The following is a 16,442-nucleotide window of genomic DNA, read 5'->3' as shown; positions in this document are numbered from 1 at the left end:
TTAGTCTTGTCCCGGAGCCGTTCTGCCGCTCATAAACACTGGAGGGACGTGTCCAGCCCTCCACCACATCCATTCCCATACTGGCCAGGCTATGACCAAAATATGTGGACTATGCACCGCTAAAATGACAGGGTGCTCAGAAGATAACTAGTACAAACATAACGGGAAGGGAAGGCCTCTAATATATACTCACTGGCAACAACATAACTGGAAGGGAAGGCCGGTCATATATACTCACTGGCACCAACATAACTGGAAGGGAAGGCCGGTCATATATACTCGCTGGCACCAACATAACTGGAAGGGAAGGCCGGTCATATATACTCACTGGCACCAACATAACGGGAAGGGAAGGCCGGTCATATATACTCACTGGCACCAACATAACAGGAAGGGAAGGCCGGTCATATATACTCACTGTCACCAACATAACGGGAAGGGAAGGCCGGTCATATATACTCACTGACACCAACATAACGGGAAGGGAAGGCCGGTCATATATACTCACTGGCACCAACATAACGGGAAGGGAAGGCCGGTCATATATACTCACTGGCCCCAACATAACGGGAGGGAAGGCCGGTCATATATACTCACTGGTACCAACATAACAGGAAGGGAAGGCCGGTCATATATACTCACTGGCACCAACATAACGGGAAGGGAAGGCCGGTCATATATACTCACTGGCCCCAACATAACGGGAAGGGAAGGACAGTCATATATACTCACTGGCCCCAACATAACGGGAAGGGAAGGCCGGTCATATATACTCACTGGCCCCAACATAACAGGAAGGGAAGGCCGGTCATATATACTCACTGGCATCAACATAACAGGAAGGGAAGGCCGGTCATATATACTCACTGGCACCAACATAACGGGAAGGGAAGGCCGGTCATATATACTCACTGGCCCCAACATAACGGGAAGGGAAGGACGGTCATATATACTCACTGGCCCCAACATAACGGGAAGGGAAGGCCGGTCATATATACTCACTGGCACACCAAACACATAGAGAAGAGAACCTGTATCTATTTCACATAAATCAAAATAAAAAACATCACACTGGGACATAAACAGTTAAAAACCTCTAAAAACAAACAAACCACAAAATACATCAAGGGGGCCGCACTACATATGGGCGGAAGCCCCCAGGACACTCTGACAAGCAGAAATGGCAAGGACCATATCTAACCAATAATTCTAATGTGATAACTGTGCCGCGCTAATGTAACAATGTACCATATACTGATACTATATACCGACATATATCACACCATATACCAATACCATATACCAACATATATCACACCATATTCTAAAATATATCACAGTATATACTAATACCATATACCAACATGTATCACAGCAAATACCATATACCAACATATACCAATACCAATGTATCTGATGTGATAACTGAGCCGCACTACTGTAACAATGTACCATATACCAACATATATCACATCATATACCAATACCATATACCAACATATATCACACCATATACCAATACCATATACCAACATATATCACATCATATACAAATACCATATACCAACATATACCAATACCAATGTATCTGATGTGATAACTGAGCCGCACTACTGTAACAATGTACCATATACCAATACCATATACCAACATATATCACACCATATACCAACATATATCACACCATATACCAATACCATATACCAACATATATCACACCATATATCAATACCATATACCAACATATATCACACCATATATCAACACCATATACCAATACCAATGTATCTGATGTGATAACTGTGCCGCACTACTGTAACAATGAGGACGAGGTAGAAAAACTACCAGGAGATGTGCAAAACAAGCAAGGACGGGTGTAACCAAAAAATGTCCAAAATATCACCAAAATGTCAGGCGGTCCATGTCTGGGTCCACTGCTCCCCACCCATTCCATTCCTCACTGGGGTTTAACCCCTGAGGAAGATCCCAGTGAGGGAGGGAAGGCGTGGGGAGCAGTGGACCCCGACATGGACCTCCTGACATTTTGGTGATATTTTGGACATTTTTGGCTATACCTGTCCTTGCTTGTTTTGCAAAAGAAGAGCCGGTGGAGCCTCATTAAAGAGTCTGGAAACCCAGGCCTAGCCAGATATCCCTCCGGGAAGGACCCAGCCGAGGGGCGGCTCCTGCAGGGAAAACATTAAAACCACCAGATTAAAGGGGAACTCTGGATAAGAAAACTTGTTTTCTATTAAGTACTATAGATGTGTCTATACAATGTATTACTACGGTTCTGCCACACTGGTAGCTGATAGAAATCCAAGAAGTGAACAAAAATGGCCCCTGTGCTAATCCACATTGTCTGCTGCTTCCTCTGCTCTCCCTCCTTAGGAGACAAATCTTCCATGCCTCTGTCTCACATTGTGTGTGTTTGCTGAGCACAGGCTGATGATGCAGACAGGGGGCAGGGCGTGATTCACCATCTCTGACCGGCCGGAAGCAGGTGTTTCAACTTCACTGATTGTGCAAAAGTCTACAGAGAAATTAGGGCTATGTTCACACATGTTGGAGTGTCATTGCAGTACTGCAGCATCTGCACAAAAATGATGCAGTAGCACAAATTGATAATGCTAAACAGCAGAGAGGATAAGAGCCGGCACTGCCAATCCCACCTGCACAAAAAACAAGGCATAAACCATATATCCCATGTAAGATAGTATCGGATAATTTCCTTAGTCGGAATCAACTTCAAAGATAAAAGATGCTTGATCATAATATGTGCGTGGAGTTGAAAAGAAAAATATATCATTTACAAAGTTTGTTGCTTTATTCCAATATCGGCATTACAGGTAGAGAATACAGCGTGCTGTGTGTGGTGTTACAGGTAGATAATACAGCGTGCTGTGTGGTGTTACAGGTAGAGAATACAGCGTGCTGTGTGGTGTTACAGGTAGAGAATACAGTGCTGTGTGGTGTTACAGGTAGAGAATACAGTGTGCTGTGTGGTGTTACAGGTAGAGAATACAGCGCTGTGTGGTGTTACAGGTAGAGAATACAGCGTGCTGTGTGTGGTGTTACAGGTAGAGAATACAGTGTGGTGTTACAGGTAGAGAATACAGTGCTGTGTGGTGTTACAGGTAGAGAATACAGTGTGGTGTTACAGGTAGAGAATAGAGCGTGCTGTGTGGTGTTACAGGTAGAGAATACAGCGTGCTGTGTGTGGTGTTACAGGTAGAGAATACAGCGTGCTGTGTGGTGTTACAGGTAGAGAATACAGCGTGCTGTGTGGTGTTACAGGTAGAGAATACAGTGCTGTGTGGTGTTACAGGTAGAGAATACAGTGTGCTGTGTGGTGTTACAGGTAGAGAATACAGTGTGCTGTGTGGTGTTACAGGTAGAGAATACAGTGTGCTGTGTGGTGTTACAGGTAGAGAATACAGTGTGCTGTGTGGTGTTACAGGTAGAGAATACAGTGCTGTGTGGTGTTACAGGTAGAGAATACAGAGTGCTGTGTGGTGTTACAGGTAGAGAATACAGGGCTGTGTGGTGTTACAGGTAGAGAATATAGTGCTGTGTGGTGTTACAGGTAGGGAATACAGCGTGCTGTGTGGTGTTACAGGTAGGGAATACAGCGTGATGTGTGGTGTTACAGGTAGAGAATACAGTGTGCTGTGTGGTGTTACAGGTAGAGAATACAGCGTGCTGTGTGGTGTTACAGGTAGAGAATACAGCGCTGTGTGGTGTTACAGGTAGAGAATACAGCGTGCTGTGTGGTGTTACAGGTAGGGAATACAGTGCTGTGTGGTGTTACAGGTAGAGAATACAGCGTGCTGTGTGGTGTTACAGGTAGAGAATAGTGCGTGCTGTGTGGTGTTACAGGTAGAGAATACAGTGCTGTGTGGTGTTACAGGTAGAGAATACAGTGTGCTGTGTGGTGTTACAGGTAGAGAATAGAGCGTGCTGTGTGGTGTTACAGGTAGAGAATACAGCGTGCTGTGTGGTGTTACAGGTAGAGAATACAGAGCTGTGTGGTGTTACAGGTAGAGAATAGAGCGTGCTGTGTGGTGTTACAGGTAGAGAATACAGTGCTGTGTGGTGTTACAGGTAGAGAATACAGAGTGCTGTGTGGTGTTACAGGTAGAGAATACAGGGCTGTGTGGTGTTACAGGTAGAGAATACAGCGTGCTGTGTGGTGTTACAGGTAGAGAATACAGCGTGCTGTGTGGTGTTACAGGTAGAGAATACAGCGTGCTGTGTGGTGTTACAGGTAGAGAATACAGCGTGCTGTGCGGTGTTACAGGTAGAGAATACAGCATGCTGTGTGGTGTTACAGGTAGAGAATACAGTGCTGTGTGGTGTTACAGGTAGAGAATACAGCGTGCTGTGCGGTGTTACAGGTAGAGAATACAGCGTGCTGTGCGGTGTTACAGGTAGAGAATACAGCGTGCTGTGTGGTGTTACAGGTAGAGAATACAGCGTGCTGTGTGGTGTTACAGGTAGAGAATACGGTGTTGTGTGGTGTTACAGGTAGAGAATACAGTGCTGTGTGGTGTTACAGCTAGAGAATAGACCGTGCTGTGTGGTGTTACAGGTAGAGAATACAGTGTGGTGTTACAGGTAGGGAATACAGGGCTGTGTGGTGTTACAGGTAGAGAATACAGTGCTGTGTGGTGTTACAGGTAGAGAATACAGCGTGCTGTGTGGTGTTACAGGTAGAGAATACAGCGTGCTATGTGGTGTTACAGATAGAGAATACAGTGTGCGGTGTGGTGTTACAGGTAGAGAATACAGTGCTGTGTGGTGTTACAGGTAGGGAATACAGTGCTGTGTGGTGTTACAGGTAGAGAATACAGCGTGCTGTGTGGTGTTACAGGTAGAGAATACAGTGTGCTGTGTGGTGTTACAGGTAGAGAATACAGTGCTGTGTGGTGTTACAGGTAGAGAATACAGTGTGCTGTGTGGTGTTACAGGTAGAGAATACAGTGCTGTGTGGTGTTACAGGTAGAGAATACAGCGTGCTGTGTGGTGTTACAGGTAGAGAATACAGCGTGCTGTGCGGTGTTACAGGTAGAGAATACAGCATGCTGTGTGGTGTTACAGGTAGAGAATACAGTGCTGTGTGGTGTTACAGGTAGAGAATACAGCGTGCTGTGCGGTGTTACAGGTAGAGAATACAGCGTGCTGTGCGGTGTTACAGGTAGAGAATACAGCGTGCTGTGTGGTGTTACAGGTAGAGAATACAGCGTGCTGTGTGGTGTTACAGGTAGAGAATACGGTGCTGTGTGGTGTTACAGGTAGAGAATACAGTGCTGTGTGGTGTTACAGCTAGAGAATAGACCGTGCTGTGTGGTGTTACAGGTAGAGAATACAGTGTGGTGTTACAGGTAGGGAATACAGGGCTGTGTGGTGTTACAGGTAGAGAATACAGTGCTGTGTGGTGTTACAGGTAGAGAATACAGCGTGCTGTGTGGTGTTACAGGTAGAGAATACAGCGTGCTATGTGGTGTTACAGATAGAGAATACAGTGTGCGGTGTGGTGTTACAGGTAGAGAATACAGTGCTGTGTGGTGTTACAGGTAGGGAATACAGTGCTGTGTGGTGTTACAGGTAGAGAATACAGCGTGCTGTGTGGTGTTACAGGTAGAGAATACAGTGTGCTGTGTGGTGTTACAGGTAGAGAATACAGTGCTGTGTGGTGTTACAGGTAGAGAATACAGTGTGCTGTGTGGTGTTACAGGTAGAGAATACAGTGCTGTGTGGTGTTACAGGTAGAGAATACAGCGTGCTGTGTGGTGTTACAGGTAGAGAATACAGTGCTGTGTGGTGTTACAGGTAGAGAGTACAGCGTGCTGTGTGGTGTTACAGGTAGAGAATACAGCGCTGTGTGGTGTTACAGGTGGAGAATACAGTGCTGTGTGGTGTTACAGGTAGAGAATACAGCGCTGTGTGGTGTTACAGGTAGAGAATACAGTGTGCTGTGTGGTGTTACAGGTAGAGAATACAGTGTGGTGTTACAGGTAGAGAATACAGTGCTGTGTGGTGTTACAGGTAGAGAATACAGTGCTGTGTGGTGTTACAGGTAGAGAATACAGCGTGCTGTGTGGTGTTACAGGTAGAGAGTACAGCGTGCTGTGTGGTGTTACAGGTAGAGAATACAGTGTGCTGTGTGGTGTTACAGGTAGAGAATACAGTGTGCTGTGTGGTGTTACAGGTAGAGAATACAGCGTGCTGTGTGGTGTTACAGGTAGAGAATACAGTGCTGTGTGGTGTTACAGGTAGAGAATACAGTGCTGTGTGGTGTTACAGGTAGAGAATACAGCGTGCTGTGTGGTGTTACAGGAAGAGAATACAGCGCTGTGTGGTGTTACAGGTAGAGAATACAGCGCTGTGTGGTGTTACAGGTAGAGAATACAGTGTGGTGTTACAGGTAGAGAATACAGTGCTGTGTGGTGTTACAGGTAGAGAATACAGTGCTGTGTGGTGTTACAGGTAGGGAATACAGCGCTGTGGGGTGTTACAGGTAGAGAATACAGCGCTCTGTGGTGTTACAGGTAGAGAATACAGTGTGCTGTGTGGTGTTACAGGTAGAGAATACAGTGTGGTGTTACAGGTAGAGAATACAGTGCTGTGTGGTGTTACAGGTAGAGAATACAGCGTGGTGTGGTGTTACAGGTAGAGAATACAGCGTGCTGTGCGGTGTTACAGGTAGAGAATACAGTGCTGTGTGGTGTTACAGGTAGAGAATACAGTGTGCTGTGGTGTTACAGGTAGAGAATACAGCGTGCTGTGTGGTGTTACAGGTAGAGAATACAGTGTGCTGTGTGGTGTTACAGGTAGAGAATACAGCGTGCTGTGTGGTGTTACAGGTAGAGAATACAGTGCTGTGTGGTGTTACAGGTAGAGAATACAGTGTGCTGTGGTGTTACAGGTAGAGAATACAGTGCTGTGTGGTGTTACAGGTAGAGAATACAGTGCTGTGTGGTGTTACAGGTAGAGAATACAGTGCTGTGTGGTGTTACAGGTAGAGAATACAGCGTGCTGTGTGGTGTTACAGGTAGAGAATAGAGCGTGCTGTGTGGTGTTACAGGTAGAGAATACAGTGCTGTGTGGTGTTACAGGTAGAGAATACAGTGCTGCGTGGTGTTACAGGTAGGGAATACAGCGCTGTGGGGTGTTACAGGTAGAGAATACAGCGCTCTGTGGTGTTACAGGTAGAGAATACAGTGTGCTGTGTGGTGTTACAGGTAGAGAATACAGCGCGCTGTGTGGTGTTACAGGTAGAGAATACAGCGTGCTGTGTGGTGTTACAGGTAGAGAATACAGCGTGCTGTGTGGTGTTACAGGTAGAGAATACAGCGTGCTGTGTGGTGTTACAGGTAGAGAATACAGTGCTGTGTGGTGTTACAGGTAGTAACTGTGCTGTGCGGGTGGGACCACAATGTAATGATGGTACTGCAAATAATTCAGTAACACAATGAAACTGCAATGTGTGAACACAGCCTATATGTTCTGCAATAGATTTGGGCGGGGAATGTGCAGGTTGGGGGGCTGTGATGGAACAGCTGAGGGAAAGCATTGCATTCTGGAACCTGTAGTACTGAGTACATCTGCTCAACCAGGAAGTAAAGAAACACAAAACAGAACAAAACCCCCCAAAACAAATGGATTTTTGGTAGTTTCAAAACTGTGATAAGTATTGTTATGTTTCTGCAGAAGTTTCATTATTTATTATTATTGTATTTTTTTTTACCTCTACCCGGAGTTCCCCTTTAAGTTTCCCTGGTCGTTTGCTGATCTCAGGGAGACCAGCCAATCTGTTTGTCTGCTTGTTTTGCACATGTCCTGGTAGTTTTTCTACCTCATCCTCATTGCTACAGTAGTGCGGCACAGTTATCACATCAGATACATTGGTATTGGTATATGCTGTGATATATGTTGGTATATGGTATTGGTATATGCTGTGATATATGTTGGTATATGGTATTGGTATATGCTGTGATATATGTTGGTATTGGTATATGCTGTGATATATGTTGGTATATGGTACATTGTTACAGTAGTGCGGCACAGTTATCACATGAGATACATTGGTATTGGTATATGGTGTGATATATGTTGGTATATGGTATTGGTATATGCTGTGATATATGTTGGTATATGGTACATTGTTACAGTAGTGCGGCACAGTTATCACATGAGATACATTGGTATTGGTATATGGTGTGATATATGTTGGTAAATGCTGTGATATATGTTGGTATATGCTGTGATATATGTTGGTATATAGTATCGGTATATGGTACATTGTTACAGTAGCGCGGCATAGTGATCACATTTAGAATTATTGGTTAGATATGGTCCTTGCCATTTCTGCTTGTCGGAGTGTCCTGGGATCTTCTGCCCATATGTAGTGCGGCCCCCTTGATGTATTTGTGGTTTTGTTTTTTTCTTAGCAGTTTTTAACTGTTTATGTCCCAGTGTGATGTTTGTTATTTTGATTTATGTGAAATAAAGCTACATATTTTTTTCATTTGTGTGGTGTCAGTGAGTATATATGACCGGCCTTCCCTTCCCGTTATGTTGGGGCCAGTGAGTATATATGACCGGCCTTCCCTTCCCGTTATGTTGGTGCCAGTGAGTATATATGACCGGCCTTCCCTTCCCGTTATGTTGGGGCCAGTGAGTATATATGGCCGGCCTTCCCTTCCCGTTATGTTGGGGCCGGTGAGTATATATGACCGGCCTTCCCTTCCCGTTATGTTGGGGCCAGTGAGTGTATATGACCGGCCTTCCCTTCCCGTTATGTTGGTGCCAGTGAGTATATATGACCGGCCTTCCCTTCCCGTTATGTTGGGGCCAGTGAGTATATATGACCGGCCTTCCCTTCCCGTTATGTTGGGGCCAGTGAGTATATATGACCGGCCTTCCCTTCCTGTTATGTTGGGGCCAGTGAGTACATATGACCGGCCTTCCCTTCCCGTTATGTTGGGGCCAGTGAGTGTATATGACCGGCCTTCCCTTCCCGTTATGTTGGGGCCAGTGAGTATATATGACCGGCCTTCCCTTCCCGTTATGTTGGGGCCAGTGAGTATATATGACCGGCCTTCCCTTCCCGTTATGTTGGTGCCAGTGAGTATATATGACCGGCCTTCCCTTCCCGTTATGTTGGGGCCAGTGAGTGTATATATGACCGGCCTTCCCTTCCCGTTATGTTGGGGCCAGTGAGTATATATGACCGGCCTTCCCTTTTCGTTTTGTTCATACTGGCCACAGCTATAGAGCGCTGTGATTGGCTGCTCGGTCTTCAGAAACCTTTCAATAAACTTTGTATAAACGCTGGACCTGAACACAGACACGTACATTCAGTCCGGAGCCGCTCATGACTAGTGGTGGGTAGAGGGTCCGGACTATATAGATGTCTCCTATCCGGTCACATTACACTGCTGGTGGTCGGAGGGTCGGGGGTATGCATCTCTCAATGTCTGGTCACCCTGGGGTTCTGGGGTATCTGTGTATGCCCCCCCATCCGGTCACATTACACTGATGGTGGTCGGGGGTCTCATAGGTCTCAGCAGCCACCTCCGACCTCACAGCAGTTTTCTCTCTTTGCAGATCTATCAGCTTCCCGAGTGGCGTCTGGTGTTTCTAGTGAAAAACTTCCCCATGGGGCAGCGCGTCCTCGTGGACAGTTCTTTTGGGCAAACGTGCGCTCAGGGGGAGAGCAGAAAAGAGGATCCCCGTCAGGATGAAATGCCGCTGGTGAAGGAAGTGCTGCTTGTTGGGCTGGGAAATCGCCAAAGTCGTCCATATTTATTGGTGAGTAGAAGACCTGCATGTCCTGGTGTCCTCCTCTGACCATTGCTGTGCCCCCCCCCCTGCCCTCCATATCTTCCTCCACTAACCATGGCTGTATACTCCTCCTCTGACCATTGCTGTCACCTCCTCTCTCCATGTCCTCCTCCTCTGACCATTGTTGTCCCCCCCCCCCCTCCCCTCCATATCTTCCTCCTCTGACCGTTGCCGTGTCCTCTTCCCTCCATATCCTCCTCCTCTGACCGTTGCCATGTCCTCTTCCCTCCATATCTTCCTCCTCTGACCGTTGCCGTGTCCTCTTCCCTCCATATCCTCCTCCTCTTACCATTGCCATGTCCTCTTCCCTCCAAATCCTCCTCCTCTTACCATTGCCATGTCCTCTTCCCTCCATATCTTCCTCCTCTGACCATTGTTGTCTCTCCCCCCCCCCCCCCCTCTATATCTTCCTCCTCTGACCATTGCTGTGTCCTCCTCCTCTGACCATTGCTGTGTGTCCCTCCATATCTTCCTCCTCTGACCGTTGCCGTGTCCTCTTCCCTCCATATCCTCCTCCTCTGACCATTGCTGTGGCCTCCTCCCTCCATATCTTCCTCCTCTGACCATTGCTGTGTCCTCCTCCTCTGACCATTGCTGTGTGTCCCTCCATATCTTCCTCCTCTTCCCTCCATATCCTCCTCCTCTGACCATTGCTGTGGCCTCCTCCCTCCATATCTTCCTCCTCTGACAGTTGCTGTGTCCTCTTCCCTCCATGTCTTCCTCCTGTGACCATTGCTGTGGCCTCCTCTTTCCATATCTTCCTCCTCTGACCATTGCCATCCCCTCCTCTCTCCATATCCTCCTCCACCTCCTCTGACCATTGCTGTGTCCTCTTCTTCTCTCCATATCTTCCTCCTGTGACCACTGCTGTGGCCTCCTCTCTCCATATCATCGTCGTCGTCCTCCTCCTGTGACCATTGCTGTGTCCTCTTCCTTCTCTGACCATTGCGCTATCCTCCTCCTCTGAACATTGCGGTGACCTCCCCCCATCCTCCTCCTCGGACCGTTGCTGTGTCCTTCCCTCCCTCCCCCCCCCCCCACCCCCCAATATCCTCCTCCTCTAAACATTTCTTTGTCCTCCTCTGACCGTTGCTGTGTCTTCTTCCCTCCATGTCTTCCTCCTCTGACAATTGCCGTATCCTCTTCTTTCCATATGTTCCTCCTCTGACCTTTGCTGTGGCCTCCTCTCTCCATATCTTCCTCTTGTGACCAATGCTGTGGCCTCCTCTCTCCATATCCTCCTCCTCTGACCATTGCTGTGTCCCCCTCTCTACATATCATCATCCTCCTCCTCCTCCTCCTCCTCCTCCTCCTCTGACCATTGCTGTGTCCCCCTCTCTACATATCCTCCTCCTCTGACCATTGCTGTGTCCTCTTCTCTCCATATCCTCCTCCTCTGACCGTTGCTTTGTTTTCTGACCATTGTCCATCCATCCCTCAGGTCCTGGTAGACGTGGAGCTGATGATTTATGAGGCTTTCCCCCATGATTCCCAGTGGGGACCGGGGAACCTAAAGGTCCGGTTTAAAAAGGTGAGCTATGGCCGTGTGCTGGTTCCTTCCTTGTATGTGCTCCTCCTCCTCCTCCTCCAGCCTCTAATCTCCTTTCACCCGCAGGTTCCACACAATATTAACTTCCGTGAGAAGAAGCAGCGACAATCAAAGAAGAAGTGTGAAGGGTCAAGTGAGGATTTTGGTGCTCGAGGCCGCGTGGCTCGCTTCCGCTATTTCCAGGATATCTACGGATACTCTGGGGTGAGGAGCCCCCTCCTCTTCTTCGTACTGCCCCTCCTCCCTGTCTTTCTCCTTGCACCGCCTGCCCTCCTCGTCTTTCTCGTCTCCCTCCTTGCATCGCCCTTCCTTCTCGTCCTCCTACTCGCACCGCCAGCTATCTTCTCACTTTTTTCTTCTGCCTCCAGGTGTTCATCTGCGGGCCGTCACCTCACTGGCTTATAGTCACCTCTCGCGGGGCCCTGCGGCTCCATCCCATGACGATCGATGGCAGTATTGAGTCATTTGCTCCTTTCCATAACGTTAACTGCCCCAGGGGCTTCCTCTACTTTAACAGACAAGTAAGTGTTCACCTTTGAGTACAAGGACCATTGTTTAGGAGCTCTTGGGGGGGGGGGGGCTGCCACGTGGCACAGGTAATGTGGGGGGGGGGGGCTGCCACGTGGCACAGGTAATGTGGGGGGGGGGCTGCCACGTGGCACAGGTGATGGTGGGAGGGGAGGGCTGCCACATGGCACAGGTGATGGTGGGAGGGGAGGGCTGCCACATGGCACAGGTGATGGTGGGAGGGGGGTGCTGCCACGTGGTACAGGTGATAGGTTGCTCCTTACCTCCATAGGGTGAGCTGCGGATCAGTGTCCTCCCAGCATACTTATCCTACGATGCTCCGTGGCCAGTGAGGAAGATTCCCCTACGCTGCACCGCACATTATGTCTCCTATCACGTAGAATCCAAAGTAAGAGTGTTACACCTCTCCGATCCCCGGCCTGACATATGTCTCCCCCCCCCCCCCCCCCCCCTGGCCTTGCATATGTCTCCCGACCCCCCCCCCCCCCCCCCCCCCCCCCCCGGCCTGACATATGTCCGTCCCCCCCCACCCCTCCGCCTGACATATATTTCCCCCACCCCCCCGGTACCGACCCTCCGCTCTCCTCTCCACAGGTTTATGCAGTGGTCACCAGTGTGAATGACACGTGTACACGGATCCCTCGCATGACCGGGGAAGAAAAGGAGTTTGAGACTATCGAGAGAGGTGAGATGGTCTGCAGCATCTTGTATTTGGCCTTTGCGTCCGTTTGCATATATCTGTAATGTCCTTAGAAAGGTGCTGGGATGGGAATTCCCTGTGTTACGTAATCTATACGGCCATACATGACGTCTTCCTCTCCCCATACGTCCTTGTGATCCCATCTTCTCCTCTACAGATGATCGCTATATTGCTCCTCTGCAGGAGGCCTTCTCCATCCAGCTCATCTCACCCGTCAGCTGGGAGACCATTCCCAACACCAGGTAACTATAGGGTTACTATAAGGGCCGTAATAATCGGAGCCGGTCACTATAAAAGCTGTAATAATGGTTATATAAGGACAGAGGAGAGCCGACCACCATAGAGGGGTCACTATAAAAGCTGTAATAATCATTATATAAGGACAGAGGAGAGCCGACCACCATAGAGGGGTCACTATAAAAGCTGTAATAATGATTATATAAGGACAGAGGAGAGCCGACCACCATAGAGGGGTCACTATAAAAGCTGTAATAATGGTTCTATAAGGACAGAGGAGAGCCGACCACCATAGAGGGGTCACTATAAAAGCTGTAATAATGATTATATAAGGACAGAGGAGAGCCGACCACCATAGAGGGGTCACTATAAAAGCTGTAATAATGGTTCTATAAGGACAGAGGAGAGCCGACCACCATAGAGGGGTCACTATAAAAGCTGTAATAATGGTTCTATAAGGACAGAGGAGAGCCGACCACCATAGAGGGGTCACTATAAAAGCTGTAATAATGATTATATAAGGACAGAGGAGAGCCGACCACCATAGAGGGGTCACTATAAAAGCTGTAATAATCATTATATAAGGATGGAGGAGAGCCGACCACTAGGGCTGGGCGGTATACCGTGAAAATACCGATACCGTCTCTGGCGTCGGTAAACCGACCTCAACTACGCCAGGACGGTATTTGTAGTATTTCAGTGCTGCACAGTGTGCTGTATGTGCCTTAGCACTCCCCCTCCCCGCCATGGCTGACAGAGCGCCCCCCCCCCCCCCCCCAACGGCCCCTGCCCACCCGTCCCTCATTGCGCCCTGCAACCCTGCACCAGCGTATCACTCCCCCACCCTCCCCGCCGGACAGGCGCTGACCCGCTCCACATACCCGGGAGTGGCGCGGCCGGGGGTACATAAGCTGTATCTCCTCCTCCCCCGTCACCCCGCTCAGCATTGGTACGCTTGTGGCCCCGTCGGACATTTGCACAGGCAGATCCCGGTCTCTGGAGGAGGAGACCGTAGGATCGTGTGATGGCGTCCCTGCTGGTGCTGGAGCTGAATAGTGGGATCTAGGGGCGAACCCCAAACCCACTATTCAGCTCCAGCACCCGCAGGGACGCCATCACACGATCCTACGGTCTCCTCTTCCAGAGACCGGGATCTGCCTGTGCAAACGTCCGACGGGGCCACAAGCGTACCAATGCTGAGCGGGGTGACGGGGGAGGAGGAGATACAGCATATGTACCCCCGGCCGCGCCACTCCCGGGTATGTGGAGCGGGTCAGCGCCTGTCTGGCGGGGAGGAGGAGATACAGTTTACACGCACACACGCGCGCGCGCGCGCACACACACACACACACACACACACACACACACACACACACACACACACACACACACACACACACACACACACACACACACACACACACACACACACACACACACACACACACACACACACACACACTTCTGCCCAGATACCACCAACTATATCTTGTAGTCCTATAATACACATGAATGCTCAGCTTAGCTGAGTGCATGTGTTATTAATGGAAAATCTGCATAGCTGTATATACATATCTTGTAGTGTGTGAGTGTGCATAAATAATACTGCCACTACAGGACTTGTATATACACCTCCTGTAGTGTGTACATAGCTGTATACTCGTATATACGAGTATACAGCTATGTACACACTACAGGAGGTGTATATACGAGTATACAGCTATGTACACACTACAGGAGGTGTATATACGAGTATACAGCTATGTACACACTACAGGAGGTGTATATACGAGTATACAGCTATGTACACACTACAGGAGGTGTATATACGAGTATACAGCTATGTACACACTACAGGAGGTGTATATACGAGTATACAGCTATGTACACACTACAGGAGGTGTATATACGAGTATACAGCTATGTACACACTACAGGAGGTGTATATACGAGTATACAGCTATGTACACACTACAGGAGGTGTATATACGAGTATACAGCTATGTACACACTACAGGAGGTGTATATACGAGTATACAGCTATGTACACACTACAGGAGGTGTATATACGAGTATACAGCTATGTACACACTACAGGAGGTGTATATACGAGTATACAGCTATGTACACACTACAGGAGGTGTATATACTGGTATAGGGCTATGTACACAGTACAGTACATGTATGTCATAATCATTATATAAGGACAGAGGAGAGCCGACCACCATAGAGGGGTCACTATAAAAGCTGTAATAATGGTTCTATAAGGACAGAGGAGAGCCGACCACCATAGAGGGGTCACTATAAAAGCTGTAATAATGGTTCTATAAGGACAGAGGAGAGCCGACCACCATAGAGGGGTCACTATAAAAGCTGTAATAATGGTTCTATAAGGACAGAGGAGAGCCGACCACCATAGAGGGGTCACTATAAAAGCTGTAATAATGGTTCTATAAGGACAGAGGAGAGCCGACCACCATAGAGGGGTCACTATAAAAGCTGTAATAATGGTTCTATAAGGACAGAGGAGAGCCGACCACCATAGAGGGGTCACTATAAAAGCTGTAATAATGGTTATATAAGGACAGAGGAGAGCCGACCACCATAGAGGGGTCACTATAAAAGCTGTAATAATGGTTCTATAAGGACAGAGGAGAGCCGACCACCATAGAGGGGTGACTATAAAAGCTGTAATAATCATTATATAAGGACAGAGGAGAGCCGACCACCATAGAGGGGTCACTATAAAAGCTGTAATAATGGTTCTATAAGGACAGAGGAATTAAGGAAATATAGACAAACCTATTAAATGTCTGTATACAACTGCTTGAAGCCTCACTAATAAGCGGAAGAATTAGAACTCCTAATGGTGGAAGAGGAATCCGATATAGTGGGGACAAGTGAGATGCGGGGGGGGGGACACAGGCTCTGTTCACACAATGTTGTATTGGAGTGGATGGCCGCCATATAACAGTACATAACTGCCTTTATTTCAATATAACAGCCGTTGTTTTAAAGGGAACCAATCGCCTCAAAAATGCATATATAGCTTTTTAAATGTGCTGTTAGAGCCCACAGCACACTTTCCATACATGTTTCTATATACTCCCTGCCTCCCCCGTTATAAAGTAACTGTATAAAACTGGCGCCCGGTATGCAAATTACATCAGGTAGTCACCTGGGCGGTGTTCGGCGGTAATTACGCCCCTCTGGGCGTGATTCAAATCACCCAGTAGCTCCGACGTCACTCGGGAGCGCGCCGTGCACGACGTCGGCGCGCCTATGTTCTTAAGCCGCCGTGCATGCGCAGTACAGCCGCTCCATTCAGGCTGTACTGCGCCTGTGCAGAATAGCCTCGAACTCCGGCTCAGTGGGGCAGTGTTGGGGCAGTTACTAGTGGGGTGGGGCAGTGTTGGGGCACAGTTACTAGTGGGGTACAGCAGGGGGCAGTGTTGGGTCCACTTTTTAATATACTTATTATATGACCTTGTAGAGGGACTACAGAGTAGAGTCTCCATTTGTGTAGATCAGTGCTTCTCAATTCCAGTCCTCAGGCCTCACCAACAGGTCATGTTTTGA

The 16,442-nt window shown here is 48.2% G+C and overlaps 1 protein-coding gene across 3 annotated transcripts in view; it reads left to right on the top strand.

The window, feature by feature from the left end:
- Positions 1-16,442, top strand: part of CPSF1 (cleavage and polyadenylation specific factor 1) — a 43,607-nt gene that overhangs the window by 23,738 nt on the left and 3,427 nt on the right. For all 3 annotated transcript variants that reach the window (XM_069956862.1, XM_069956863.1, XM_069956864.1), the window contains 7 exons: positions 9,613-9,816; positions 11,291-11,380; positions 11,465-11,602; positions 11,767-11,919; positions 12,198-12,314; positions 12,521-12,611; positions 12,784-12,868. In XM_069956862.1, coding sequence (XP_069812963.1) covers positions 9,613-9,816; positions 11,291-11,380; positions 11,465-11,602; positions 11,767-11,919; positions 12,198-12,314; positions 12,521-12,611; positions 12,784-12,868 — 878 coding nt within the window. The remainder of the gene's footprint in view (positions 1-9,612; positions 9,817-11,290; positions 11,381-11,464; positions 11,603-11,766; positions 11,920-12,197; positions 12,315-12,520; positions 12,612-12,783; positions 12,869-16,442) is intronic.

This window comes from Dendropsophus ebraccatus, chromosome 2 (genome assembly GCF_027789765.1).
Source record: "Dendropsophus ebraccatus isolate aDenEbr1 chromosome 2, aDenEbr1.pat, whole genome shotgun sequence".
NCBI lineage: Eukaryota > Metazoa > Chordata > Amphibia > Anura > Hylidae > Dendropsophus > Dendropsophus ebraccatus.
Note: the sequence above shows the minus strand (reverse complement) of the source record. Positions and strands in the feature narration are given on the sequence as shown.